The sequence below is a fragment of the Coenobita brevimanus genome, chromosome 68, assembly GCF_032717465.1.
Source record: "Coenobita brevimanus isolate Jiangsu-jjx chromosome 68, ASM3271746v2, whole genome shotgun sequence".
NCBI lineage: Eukaryota > Metazoa > Arthropoda > Malacostraca > Decapoda > Coenobitidae > Coenobita > Coenobita brevimanus.
In genome coordinates this window covers 25605643-25619687 of record NC_137021.1, presented here as the reverse complement: position 1 = coordinate 25619687, position 14045 = coordinate 25605643, and the positions used below count along the sequence as shown (strand labels likewise).

General features: G+C 41.6%; 1 protein-coding gene across 1 annotated transcript in view; it reads left to right on the top strand.

Annotated features, from left to right (window-relative positions):
- The window catches only part of LOC145405868 (uncharacterized), a 51019-nt gene that overhangs the window by 22326 nt on the left and 14648 nt on the right, over nucleotides 1-14045 (top strand). Inside the window, exon 2 of the mRNA XM_080277125.1 lies at nucleotides 5560-5728. Coding sequence (XP_080133251.1) covers nucleotides 5560-5728 — 169 coding nt within the window. The remainder of the gene's footprint in view (nucleotides 1-5559; nucleotides 5729-14045) is intronic.

The following is a 14045-nucleotide window of genomic DNA, read 5'->3' as shown; positions in this document are numbered from 1 at the left end:
TCCCCGTACCCTGAAGATTGGGTCTATGAATGTGCGTGGATGTAGTACAATTGAGGCTAAAAGGGAGGAGATTGGGAGAATGTTTGTGAGAAAAAAGTTGGATGTGTTAGCTTTGAGTGAAACGAAGATGAAAGGGAAGGGGGAATCTATGTTTGGAAGTGTGAATGGAAGATTGTCAGGTGTTGATAGAGGAAGGGCAAGAGAAGGTGTGGCCTTGTTAGTGAGTCCGGAAGTACAGCAGTGTGTGATTGAATGGAAGGAGGTGTCATCGAGACTGATGTGGGTGAAAGCGAAATTTGAACGTGAGTTGTGGGTGTTTGTGAGTGCATATGGGCCTGGTAGTGAAAGGGATGAACAAGAGAGGGAGTCTTTCTGGAATGATGTTGATGAGTGTCTGCAGAGTTTTGGAGCGAATGTGAATGTGGTAATGATGGGAGATCTGAATGCTAGAGTGGGAAATGTAGCAGTTGAAGGCGTAGTTGGTATGCATGGTGTGCCTGGAAGAAATGAAAATGGGGAACGAATGATAGCGATGTGTGTTGAGCGAGAGATGGTGATTGGGAATACGCTGTTTGAGAAGAAAGATATTTATAAGTATACATGGGTGAGACAGGAGGGTGGAAGGGTTGTTGATAGAGCCTTGATGGACTATGTGGTTGTGTCTAGGAATGTAATAGGAAGATTGTTGGATGTGAGAGTTCTGAGAGGGGAGGGTGGAGGTATGTCTGACCACTACCTGGTGGAGGGAAAGTTAAGAGTAGGTAAAAGATGGGTGAGAGCTAGGAGGGTTAGGTGTGGCAGGGAGGTTTTGAAAGTGAGTGAGTTGGATAAAAGAGAGAAAAAGATAGAGTATCAGGAGAAATTGAAAGATGAGTGGAAGGCAGTGAAAGATCGGGAAAATGGCAGCGTGGAGGAGGAATGGCAGTTGTTTAAGAGTGCTGTGGTGGGGCATGCAGAAGAGGTGTGTGGTGTGAGACGTGTGGGTGGTGGTGTAAGAAAAGGAAGTGAATGGTGGTGCGAGGAAGTAAGTATGGCTGTGGCTGAGAAGAGACGGGCATATGAAGTGTGGCTGCAGAGGAAGGATGAGATGTCATATGAAAGGTATAAGGAAAAGAGGAATAGAGCGAGAAGGGCTGTGCGTGATGCTAAAGTGGCAGCAGATGAGAGGTGGGGTAGGTGGCTGACAGAGAATTTTCAACAGAATAAGAAAATGTTTTGGAAGGAGGTGAAAAGGGTGCGAAAGGGAGAGTCTGGGAAGGAAGAACGAGTAAAAGCAGAGGATGGAAGGATGTTAATTGAGATGGATGCAGTAAGGAAGAGATGGGCAGAGTATTTTGAAAGATTGTTAAATGTAGAGGAGGAAAGGGTGGCTGAGATTGTGGGGGATGGAAGGGTGCAAGGAATAAATGTGTTGGGAGAGTTGAATGATTCTTTGATCACGAAGGAAGAAGTGGAGAAGGCAGTAAAGGATATGAAAACAGGGAAAGCTGCAGGTATGGATGGGTGTGCTGTGGAATGCCTGAAGGGTGGTGGAGTGACTATTGTTGACTGGTTAGTAAGATTGTTGAATGTGTGCCTTGAGAAAGGTATGGTGCCAATTGACTGGGCAAGTGCTTGTGTGGTCCCGTTGTATAAAGGCAAGGGTGATAAGTATGAATGTACTAGCTTTAGGGGTATAAGTCTGTTGAGTGTTGTAGGTAAAGTGTATGGTAGAGTGTTAATTATGAGAGTTAGAGAGGGTACAGAGGGAGTGATTAGTGATGAGCAGTGTGGCTTTAGGAGAGGGAGGGGATGCGTTGATCAGGTGTTTGCTGTGAGACAAGTGTGTGAAAAGTATTTAGCGAAAGGCAAGGATGTGTTTTGGGCATTTATGGATTAGAGAAAGCGTATGATAGAGTTGATAGGGAGGCTTTGTGGACTGTTTTAAGATTGTATGGACTTGATGGTAGGTTACTAAAAGGGGTGAAAAGTTTTTATGTAAATAGTAGAGCGTGTGTAAGAGTGGGAAATGCTGTGAGTGATTGGTTTCCCGTGAGAGTGGGGCTGCGACAGGGATGTGTGATGTCGCCTTGGTTGTTTAATATTTACATGGATGGTGTTGTAAGGGAGGTGAATGCAAGAGTTTTAGGTGGTCTGAGTCTGGTAAATGTTGATGGAGGAGAGTGGAATCTGAAGCAGCTGCTGTTTGCAGATGATACTGCACTGGTGACTGATTCAGAGGAGAGATTGAGACAGTTGGTAGAGGAGTTTGGAAGGGTGTGTGAAAGGAGGAAATTGAAAGTAAATGAGAATAAGAGTAAAGTGATGAAGTGTACGAGGTTGATAGATGGTAGGGGGATGAATATAGTTTTGAATGGTGAGTTGCTTGAGGAGGTAGATTGTTTTAAATATCTAGGGTCACATGTTGCTGTGGATGGAAGAATAGATGCAGAAGTGAAGTTTAGAATAAATGAAGTAGGAAAGGTGCTGGGAGGAATGAAAAAAAGTGTTTAAATGTCGTTCGCTTAGAATGGATGTAAAGAGAAGGCTGTATGAGGGTGTTGTGGTACCGACTGCATTATATGGGGCTGAAACATGGAATGTGGGTGTAGCAGAGAGGAAAAGTTTGAATGTAATGGAGATGAGATGTCTGAGGGGTATGTGTGGAGTGACGCGTATGGATCGAGTGCGAAATGATGAAGTGCGAAGGAGAACTGGAGTTGTTCGGGAGATGGCTGGTAGAGTTGAGCAGAGGGTGTTGCAATGGTTTGGGCATATGGAGAGAATGGATAATGAACGATTGGTGAAAAAGATAACTAGATCTGATGTGAGAGGTGTAAGGCTGAGAGGGAGACCACGAATAGGATGGATGGACAGTGTGAAGAGAGCACTGGATGCGAGAGGGATGTCTGTTGAGCAAGGAAGAGTGGCTGTGCATGACAGAAATAAATGGAGAGAAATTGTGAATGAATAAGTGATGACGCAGCCCTGAGGGGATATTCTCCCGCATTTGGTCTGATCAGCTAGTCAGGTCAGGTGCGGGTAAGGGGATGGGTCTGTTATGATGTGGCAGGGGTAAACCAGTTCTGCTGTCGGGCCCTGCTGCGGATGTCACTGATTGCATTGCGCAGTTGACCCTTGTGCGGTGTGATGCGGTGAGGATCTGTCCGTTCTCCCCTTTGGGGCTAAGATGCGAATGAATGTGTTTGAATGGATGAGTAAATGGAGAGTGAGTCGTCCTGTCTCGGCTACCTCCCTTTCCTTGGGGGAAGCAGCCTAGGTATATAGATAGATAGATAGATAGATATATATATATTATATATATATATATATATATATATATATATATATATATATATATATATATATATTTGGAGACTCAGGTTGTCACCTAATTTCCCATGAAGGATTAAAACTACGGCCTACAAACTTGGCGGACTTGTAGATTGTGATGACCTAAGGTAACGTGCACACAACCAGAGGCCTTAGCCTCAAAATCACTTTGTAGCTCGGCTTCTAGTAGGTAATAGCTGTGGGAAGTTTTTCTTTTTTCAAAATTGCCCTTGGACAATTTTATGGTATTCTGGTTGTTGTTGCTGTTGTTGTTGTTACTTTCTTATTATTATTATTATTATTATTATTATTATTATTATTACTAATATTATTATTATTATTATTATTATTATTATCCATCATCCAATCCTATGTTGCCCAATGATGAGCGTAGGAACCCGGGGCTAGGCAAGTTGGTCCTGACATTCAAGATGAAAGGGACCAGCCTCACTCATCCCTGAGTGGCATTACGTGAGCAATAAACCCCAACCATCCCTTCGATATAAACCTACCCAGCCTCAATCCGACTGGAGTGCCTTAATTACTCACTAAACCACCAGCGCCATAATTTGCTTATATGGTTACCACCCAGGATAGGAAATGGCTTCCTGTTGTACAGAAACCATTTGCTTTGTCACTCAGTTTAGAGTCACCAATAGGCAGAAGGAAGAGGAATAAATGAAGGAAAAAAAGACAGAAGGGGAAGTGAAAAGTCACCCATAGGCAGAAGAATGAGGAACGAATGAAGGAAAGAAAGACGGAAGAGAGGAAAGGGCAGATACCCAAAGCAGCAAGACATCGAGTGATTAGATGCTGCTGCTGATGATGATGATAATGATGATGATTATTATTATCCTTATTACTGTTATTATACTGGTCGTGTTACTGATTCTTCCTAAACCTTCGGCGCTTCAAAGACACACGAGGAAATAGTTGATTTGTTAATATGGTTACCTTATAGTTTCTGAAGAGGATTATCGGTATTTGGGAAACCATTTGATTTGTTACTCAGTAGAGAGTCACTTGATTGTAACTTTCCATTGAGCAAGTGGATAATGCGCTTCCCCACATACCAAGTATCACAAGTTTGTGATTATTAGTTTCAGATAAATAGTTTGAAGAATTCCTTTAGAGAAAAATACTGATGTAACACATTCATCTAGGAAATAAATTTGCGGTCTTCATTGGCCAATAACATATCAGTTATTGCTTGTCAGATAATACCCATTGAGGTGGCCTACTGATAATTCTTTAGAGAATTGTTTTAGCTGAAAATTTATACACTGAAATTGTCTTCACTTCACTGTTGGTGCGTCACAATGAAGACAGATATCGAATAGGTGCTCCCATTCCCCCCCTATCCCCAAGTACTTAAATCAAAATTTGATTGTGGGATGCTCCCCTCGCATCGTGCATTCTCTTCCCCAGTTGCTATATAGTAGGTTATATGCGTCGTATCACTAAAACAGTCATTTTCAATGATATTTTTGACTTGGATAGTGTCGTTTCATATACGGAAATTAATAGGAAAAGAGGAGGTTTTAGAAGACTTCCACATCCGAGAGAATAGATTTCTAGTGAATAGCCAATCAGATCATTGTGGGACTGTTTACCCCTTCATTTCGGTGTCTTTTTCATTCACATCAGGTTACAGTTAGACCATTTTATACAGCTTAGGAAGATTTCGGTTGACGAAGGGGGTGACTTAAGCCTACATATATAACCCCTTAAGTTTGAAAGGTTTAACATCAACTGGATGTTGTCGTCTTGGCAGTGCAAGAATAAGGTATAAGATATAAATTACGTTGCTGGTTTAAAACATACCTATAATAAGCCCCCAAATTGCTTACATTGAAAGACGAAGATGAGCAGTGTTAAAATAAGGCCCATAATCTCATAGAATGATGGGCCATGGTGCGTAGTGTTTACAATATAGCCCATAATCCCATTCAGTAATAGGCTAAGATGTTTTTATAAGAAATCCCATAATCCCATAAAATGAGGGGCCAAGTTAGGTGGTGTTTATTAAAAGGCTACTAATCCCATCCAGTGATGGGTCCAGTTGTGTATTTATGGTAAGGTATAGAATCCCTTTCAATGATGGGCTAAACTGAGAAGTGTTTATAATAAGACAAATAATTCCTTCCAGTGGTGGGCCAACATTATGTGTATAATTATAGGGCATGTAATGCATCTCAGTGATAGGCCAAGCTGAGAAGTGTTTATATGACACATAATCCCGTACAGTTATGGGCCAAGCAAAGCAGTGGACCAGGACCGGAAGACTGAGTACCACTCTGATGATAGATTGGTGTATCCATGGTGGGTGGTGGACCTGGGCTCTACCCGCATCATTTACCTCATTAAGATCCTCTCCAGGCAGAACTCGTACGATTTCCGCTTCCATGACATAGAGGTAAGGGGCTATGAATATCTCTCTCTCTCTCTCTCTCTCTCTCGAAAACCAGATTCCTAGACCTTTGAATTAGGCGGTGTACTTTTACTTGTATTCATGCTACCTAGAAACCATTTTATCTTTCAGCCACATACTTTTCAATCTCGTCTGTCCACCTTTTCCCGTGTCTTGCCCTCTTGTCAGGCAAACCCCGCACCACTCTTACTCATATACCTTTTTCCTCTTATTCAGTCTTCCTTTCCTCTCCCTTGGAGCATACACCACTATTTCCATACCTTTGTACCTGGTCCCTCTTTATCTTACTCACGGCCTCCGTCTTTCCTTCTCCCATAATATTCTACGTTTCTTTAATACGTCCATAAATTTGGGATTCGAGCTATAAGTGTACTTAAAGCTTACACAAGAAGAATTTTTTTACAATAATAATGTGAAATTAGCAAGCATTTCTTCACCATGAATACCTTATCCGCACTAGTATATTACCTTTGTTCTTCCTGTTACCAGGGGATTATGTTTCTGTTTGAAAGGGTTTCCGCACAACAGGAGCTTCCTGATGCAGTGTTAATCCCACCCTTGAGAAAAGTCTGGCTTAAACTGGATAAAATCATAAAGAGTTGACATGAATTAGATGAATATGGCAGACGGCAACTTTTATGGCTGCACCCACCCCTGCAGTACTCTGAGAGAAAATATACCATACTTATTTACGGGAGGGGGGGGGGGTCTCCGGGGATCCCTCCTTGGTCTGGGTAGAGGTCTTCCACTGCAGAATTTCTTCTTCCTAGGTAAAAGAACGATGGATGTGAACAGGAGGGGGCGTGGAAGTCTTCCCGTCTAAAATCTGGTAATCATGGAGTTCATACCATTGTGTATAATTTATTTTTCTTAGGCAAATGAAACGCTATGCCTGGTCCAGTTAGAAGTCTACCATTGTGCAAATTTTGTGTTCCTTGGTAAGCAACATTGGCTGTACATACTGTACTAGCTTTGGTCTGGACCCCCAAGCTCCACCCACCCAAAGGAAGGTGGCCTTCGGTAATCCCAAATTGTCAGGGTTTTATCTAGGACTGTGCAGTATTTTTCATAGATAAAAAAAAAAAAAAAGATACAGAAGTTATATGTGGAGCATCTGATGTGGTGTGTGGGATGAAGAGAAGATGGAAGGGGTTGCAAGGAACAACATTGTGGAATGAAGAGGTGAGACAAGCTGTGGCACAAAAAAAGAAAGCATACAATGAAAGGATGAGAAACAGGGGCGTGGAAGAAGTTGAGAGGCAGAAGAGAGAGTTATATGTAGAAAAGAAGAGAGAGGTGAAAAGATTAGTAAGAGAGAATAAGAAGAGAGTGGATGAGGAATTTGGAAGAAATTTGGGCGTAAAGTGGAGGAACTGTAAGAAAATGTTCTGGAAAGAGGTGAAGAGAGTACGACAGGGTGGCAGTGAAGTTAGTAGGGGAGTGAAAGATAGAAATAGTAGATTACTAGTGGAGAAGGGAGAAAAAGTGAGCAGATGAAGAGAACACTTTAAGGAACTGTTGAACATAGAGAATGGAAGTAATGTGAGTATAAGTGGTTGGGGAATGGCTAGAAGGAGGGAGATGAGAAAACAGGAAGAAATCAATAGGATAGAAGTTGTGGAAGTAATGAAGAAAGTCAAATTGGGGAAAGCCCCAGGAATTGATGGAGTGTGTTGTGAAATGCTGAAGCATGGGGGAGAGATAGTAGTAGAATGGATGTGGAAGATGTGCAGATTGGCCTGGGAGGAAGGTAGAGTCCCAGAGGATTGGAAGTCAGGTATAATTATTTCCTTGTAGAAAGGAAAAGGGGAAAAAGAAGTGTGTGGTAATCATAGGGGCATTTGTCTACTTAGTGTAATAGGAAAAGTGTATGGCAGGATACTTATTGACAGAGTTAGGGAAATAACAAAGGAATTAGTTGGAGAAGAACAGGGAGGCTTTAGGAAGGGAAGAGGTTGTGTAGGTCAGATATTCATTCTTACATCTTTAGTGGAAAAGCTTCTAGAGAAAGGAAAGAAGTTGTATGCGGCCTTCATGGATTTAGAGAAAGCATATGATGGGTGGATAGACAAGGATTGTGGAAAGTATTAAGAATATATTGAGTAGATGGGAAGTTGTTGAATGCTGTGAAGAATATGTATGATGGTGCTAAGGCTGCAGTGCTTGTGGATGGTGAACTGAGTGAATTTTTCTCTTTGAAGGTTGGGTTGAAACAGGGATGTGTCATGTCTCCATGGTTGTTCAATCTGTACATGGATAAGGTAATAAAAGAGATACAAGGTAGGGCAGTGGATGTTGGAGTGACCCCAGTGAGAGGGTAGTGTTTGGAAACTCCCTGTAGTGTTGTTTGCAGATGATACTGTGTTGTTAAGTGAAGATGAAAAGGGAGCTCCAAGGCTTAGTGGACGAGTTTGAGAGAGGGTGTAAGAATCTGAATCTAAAGGTGAGTGTAGAGAAGAGTAAATTGATGGTCTTTGAGAGATGAAGTCAGTGAATGTACAGTGAGGTTGGATGGTGAGGAAATGGACAATGTGAGTGCATTTATGTATTTGGGGAGTGTGATGAGTAAGGATGAAAGTTTGGACGGTGAAGTGCTTGAAAGGGTACAACAAGGAAGAAAGGTTGCTTGTTCCTTGAAGGCAGTAATAAGAAACAGGGAAGTGAGCATTGAAGTGAAAAAGTTACTACGTGACAGTATTGTGATACCAACTCCAGCGTATGGAAGTGAAGCTTGGACGTTGTTGGAAGGACACAAGTCAAGAGTGAAAGCAGTGTAAATCTAGTTGTTTAACCCGCCCCATCCCGACCAATTTTCCACCACTGACTCCCCCCAATCCGGACCAATTTTGGAATTTTTTTTTTTTGGCTCAAACGTCCACTTTTGGTGAGAAACATCGAAAATTCATAGAGAAATCGCTCACCTGAGTTTTAAAGTACTGGATACAGGTACCAGTACCCCTTATCTTATAGGGTTTTCTATCTGGCTGGCTCCAAAGAAAACGAGTCCTATGGGAGGGTAATTATTCCACATCACTCGTAAATGGTGTTTCTTTATTTATTTGGTACGAATTTTTATGTAGTATGAGAGTATACTGGTTTTCAAAAAGCAATAAAGGCAATATAAACATTGATTCAATTACCAAACACATCAACATACCTGACCTTTCTTGACGACATTACCTGATCATCATTTCTGACTGTTTCTTCCTCTAATGCTATGTAAACTTTGTCCTCCACATTGTCATCGATTGGGGAATCACTTAGGCCATGAATTTCGTACCGTGGCATGACATGTCTTTACTGGCCAGGTCACTGGTAACAGGTGAATTGCCGAGACAATGGCGTGTAAGGGAGTGGGGGAGATCATGCGGGGTAAAACATTGTCCCTGCCTGGTATTTGTAGAGGAAGGTGTCCCGTGTGTACATACCAAAAATCACGAGTGAAATTTGAAAAATATGCAAATGACAGACCTAGCACTTGCGGCGAGCTTATATATGTCAACAGGTCTCACAGGACAAAACGTTCGGACGTACATATACGTCAACTGGACGTGGCAGGTGAAGAGGAGCCTGTGGAGTCACAAGGAGAGACAGGCTGACAAATGAGTAAATATATATATAAAGGAGTGCTGTGGAGTGAATGTGGATGTGATAGGAAGCGTTAGGAGGAACACATTGAGGTGGTTTGGCCATGTGGAGAGGATGGAGGGTGAGAGACTGACAAGGATACTGTATGTGAATGAAGTGGAGGGGGAGAGAGAGAGAGGAAGAGGCCAAGGATGAGATGGAGGGATGGAGTGGAGAAGTATATGAAAGAGCGGGGTGTGAGTTGGGAGCAGGGAAGTGAAATGGAGGGGGACAGGGTGACGCGGAGGCGAAATGCTTGTGGCCACCCCGTACGGGATTGAGGCATCTGGCAATAGATAAATAGATAGAAGAAGAAAAAATCCTCATGAAGCATGGACATTATCATTCATACGAGTGAACTATGGGACACACAAAGAATTCCTACAGTATAGTTATATTATTTGTGATGTTGAAGGTGAAGATACAGCAATCAATTAGGTTCTATGTGTGTGTACATATACATATACATATTCATTCACATCTATATATACATATACATATACATTCACATCTATATATATATATATATATATATATATATATATAGATAGATATATATAGAGATATATATATATTGTTACATAGCCTATGATTTCATCATCCTTTGTGTACTTTTAACGCACAGTTGCTGCATGTTTGATCACGAGCGTGTTCTGCCTCAGTCCCCCCCTTCTACCGTTATAGTAGAGTAAGTCGTTCTCTCTGTTATACTTTGCGGGATTTTCAGCTCTCTGTCCCCATGGCTTCATTTGCGCGTCCTTCTTACAAGTTGTATCAAGCTCTCCTGGCTCCTATATAATGAGCTCAGTCTCTGCATCATTGCCACTTAGATCTGCTCCTCATTTTGTTCACATCTCTGTCCTCCCCTGTACAGATATTATTATTGTGAGTGCTCAAGAAGTCTCCAACCATCTAGCAGCTGTGTGTAATTTGAGTATAACTGTTGTTGCATTTTTTCTTGTACTGTATAGCATAAGTTTAATTTGTAGGCCTAGTGAAGTTTTTGTAATTCATGTAGGGTTCTTTATGTCAGTCATTTTTGATAATAGTTTGTATCTGTAATTATTTATCTGGCATTCACTGAGTATTATCTGGTATCTCATTTTATCAGGGCTGACTTAGATAAATTTACTCTTGCTAATTTCGTGTTAATAGAGGCTATTGCAGTTAACCATATATTTAACCTGTTTATTTGCCATTACATTGTCCTTATGAGTCCTGAATATTTTCTTGTTAGTTTGAGCATTAAACTTTAACTTGTAATTTTACCTAACTCTTTTGTTTTGAACCTGGAACTTTACGGGACAGTAGTGACTCTTAGTATTCTCACTTAAAGTGTACGTTATCTTTCTCTATTCCGTAACATAAATTTGGCGACCTCATATCAGGATATTCAGGATATTATCATAAGGATATTGCTCGATATTTTGTGACTTGTTACTTATTCATGATGGCTACTATTACTACACTTGATGAAGCCAAAGATTTTTTGTCTAATGTGCAAACAGTGTGTGATATAGAAAACAGAACAAAGAATGAACTTAAGCTCGTTGCTCAACAATTGGGAATTGCTGTTCGCTCTCATCATTCTAAAGATCAAATTGTTGACATGATTACTAAAAGCTTGTTTAATGTAACTCCTCCAAATGAGCAAACGCAGATTGAATTAGCTAAGTTACAGCTAGCCCTGCAGGAGGCTAAGGCTAAGGAGGCGGAGTCTCGTGTTAAGGAGGCTGAATTTCAGGCAAATGCTCGTATTCAAGAGGCACAGGTACAGGCTCAGGCACAAATTGAACTTGCCAGGATTCAGGCAGACCATGAGTATCGCATGAAACAAGGTGGAACTGGATCATCTAGCTCTGATGATTTTGATGTGGCTAAAAATGTTAAACTTGTCCCTCCTTTTAATGAATCTGATTTAACTAAGTATTTTCAGTTGTTTGAGAGGGTAGCTACAGGTTTTAATTGGCCTAAGGAGTATTGGCCAGTACTCCTTCAAACTGTTCTCACCGGTAAAGCTCAAGTAACTTATGCATCTTTGCCTCAGGATCAGTCTGATAATTATGATGTAGTTAAGAGCTTGATTCTTAAGGCCTATGAGCTTGTTCCTGAAGCCTATAGAGTAAAATTTAGGACAACTTACAAGCAAGATAAGCAATCCCATGTTGAGTATGCAAAAATCAAAGAAGATTTGTTAGAGCAGTGGTTAAATTCTAAGAATGTGGATTCTGATTTTGGTAAATTTAAGTAGATGATTTTGCTGGAGGATTTCAAAAGGTGTATTAGTAAAGATGTAAGGCTATATCTTGATGGGAAAAGAATAGATAATTTGTCTGATGCTGCAGTTTTAGCTGATGAATATGTTCTCACTCACAAGAGATATTCTAAAGAAAAAGGGAAAGCTGAGAGTAAGTACGTTGCCTCTACTCAGAGTACAGGTAACAGGAAAGAGAATAAGGATGATGTTTCTCAGGAAGTAAATACCAGCTTCACCTCTAGATTTCAGAAAAGTAAATGTACTTATTGTAGTAAGCTTGGTCATACTACGGAGAGATATTTCAGGAGACAGCGTGATGTGAACAAAAAGGAGTCTTTAAATATTCAGTCAATTGGTCTAGTGTCCACTCTTGAGAGTTCCCAGAATTCTTTAACTGAGTTAACTGAACCTGCTTTGAGGGGAAACTTAAATTCTCATGATGGAGCTCCTCTTTTGAGCAGTAACGTGGGTGACACTCAAAGAGTTCATGTGCTAATTTCCTGTCTGATGGTTTTGTCAGTCCTCTGGACAGTAATGACAGGAAATCAGTTAAAATATATCGTGATACAGGTGCTTGCCAATCCCTTATGCTGACCAGTGTTCTAGGCTCTAATGTTAATTCCTCTGATGAAACTGTAATCTTACAAGGTGTAGGGAATAATTACTTCTCTGTTCCTCTGTGCAGAGTGAATTTAGAGTCTGGTTTTGTTAATGGTTCTGTTATGGTTGGGTTGGTTGAGACACTACCAATGTCAGGTGTAACTTTCTTACTTGGAAATGATATTGGTGGAAGTCAAGTGTGTCCAGCTCCTCAGTTGTCTAGTGAGCCAGTGGCTGCGTCCCAGGATTGTGATGTCCCTGATGTGTTCCCTGCATGTGCTGTCACTAGGGCTAAGTCTAAAGTTACTGGTGATTTAGAGGAGAATGATGATGATGATGTTATCCTAGCTGACACTTTTCTTGCTAATTTGGACCACTCACCAGATGAGGCAGTACCCCGTAGTGTTGATAATTTGTCTCGTCAAGAGTTGGTTGAGTTGCAGGTTGCTGACCCTGAGTTGAAAGGTCTAGCTAACTCTGCTTACAGTGAAGAAGAGTCAGCCGGTGCTTCTACTTGTTATTATGTAAAGTCAGGAGTACTTATGAGGAAGTGGAGACCCCCAACAGCATCAGCCGACTGTGAATGGGAGGTTGTACATCAAGTTGTCATCCCTCGTGTTTGTAGGCAGGATATCATTAGAGTGGCTCATGATTCCAGTTTGGCAGGACACCTTGGAGTGAGGAAGACTGTGGCACGCATTTTGAAACACTTCTACTGGCCAGGTATCTTCAGGGATGTTTCCTGGTATTGTAAGTCTTGTCACACCTGTCAAGTTGTGGGGAAGTGTAATCAGACCGAAAAGGTTCCACCTCTAGTTCCCATTCCTCCTTTTGAGGCGCCTTTCACCCGTGTGTTGGTGGATATTGTGGGCCCTCTTCCTAAGACTTCTTCAGGATTTTCTTATGTGTTGACCATGACTGATATGGCTACTCGTTATCCTGAAGCCATTCCACTTAGAAATATTTCAGCAAAGAACGTGGTTAAGGAAATGCTAGGGTTCTTCACAAAGTTTGGTCTGCCTAAGGAGGTACAGTCAGACCGGGGAAGTAATTTCATGTCAAACGTTTTCAAGCAGTCTCTGAAAGAGTTGGGCATCACCCAGATCACGTCTTCAGCTTACCATCCCCAGACCCAAGGAGCGTTGGAGAGATATCATCAAACACTCAAATCGATGCTCAAGAAATACTGTTTGGAACATCAGAAAGACTGGGATAAAGGTCTTCCATTCGTTGTGTTTGCTGCAAGAGAATCTCCAAATGAATCACTGGGCTTCTCACCTTTTGAACTACTGTTTGGCCATGAAGTAAGAGGACCCCTTAAGTTACTCAAGGAATGCTGGCTGTCGGAGGAAGATGACGTCAACCTGCTGGAGTATGTGATGAAGTTCAAAGAACGGCTGTCCACTGCTTTACAGCTGGCGAGAGAGAATTTAGGAGCTGCTCAGGAGAAGATGAAGACTTGGTATGACAAGAAGTCCAGGTTACGCCACTTTCAGCCAGGAGATCAGGTTTTGATTCTGCTACCAGTTCATGGGCAACCTCTTCAAGCCAAGTTTAGTGGCCCTTATTTCGTGGAGAAGAAACTCAGTGATGTCAGCTATGTCATCGCCACACCAGATCGTAGAAAGAGCAAGCAACTATGTCACATCAACATGCTAAAGTTATATCCCAGGCGGGACGAAAATAATCCAGTCTGCACTGTAGCTGTTCCACCCGAGTCTGCAAGTGAAGCTCTCCCATGCAGTATGAGCCTGAGTGATAGTTTGGGGAAGAATCCTGATATCATGAATGATCTCCAGACTAAGCTTTCTCATCTAC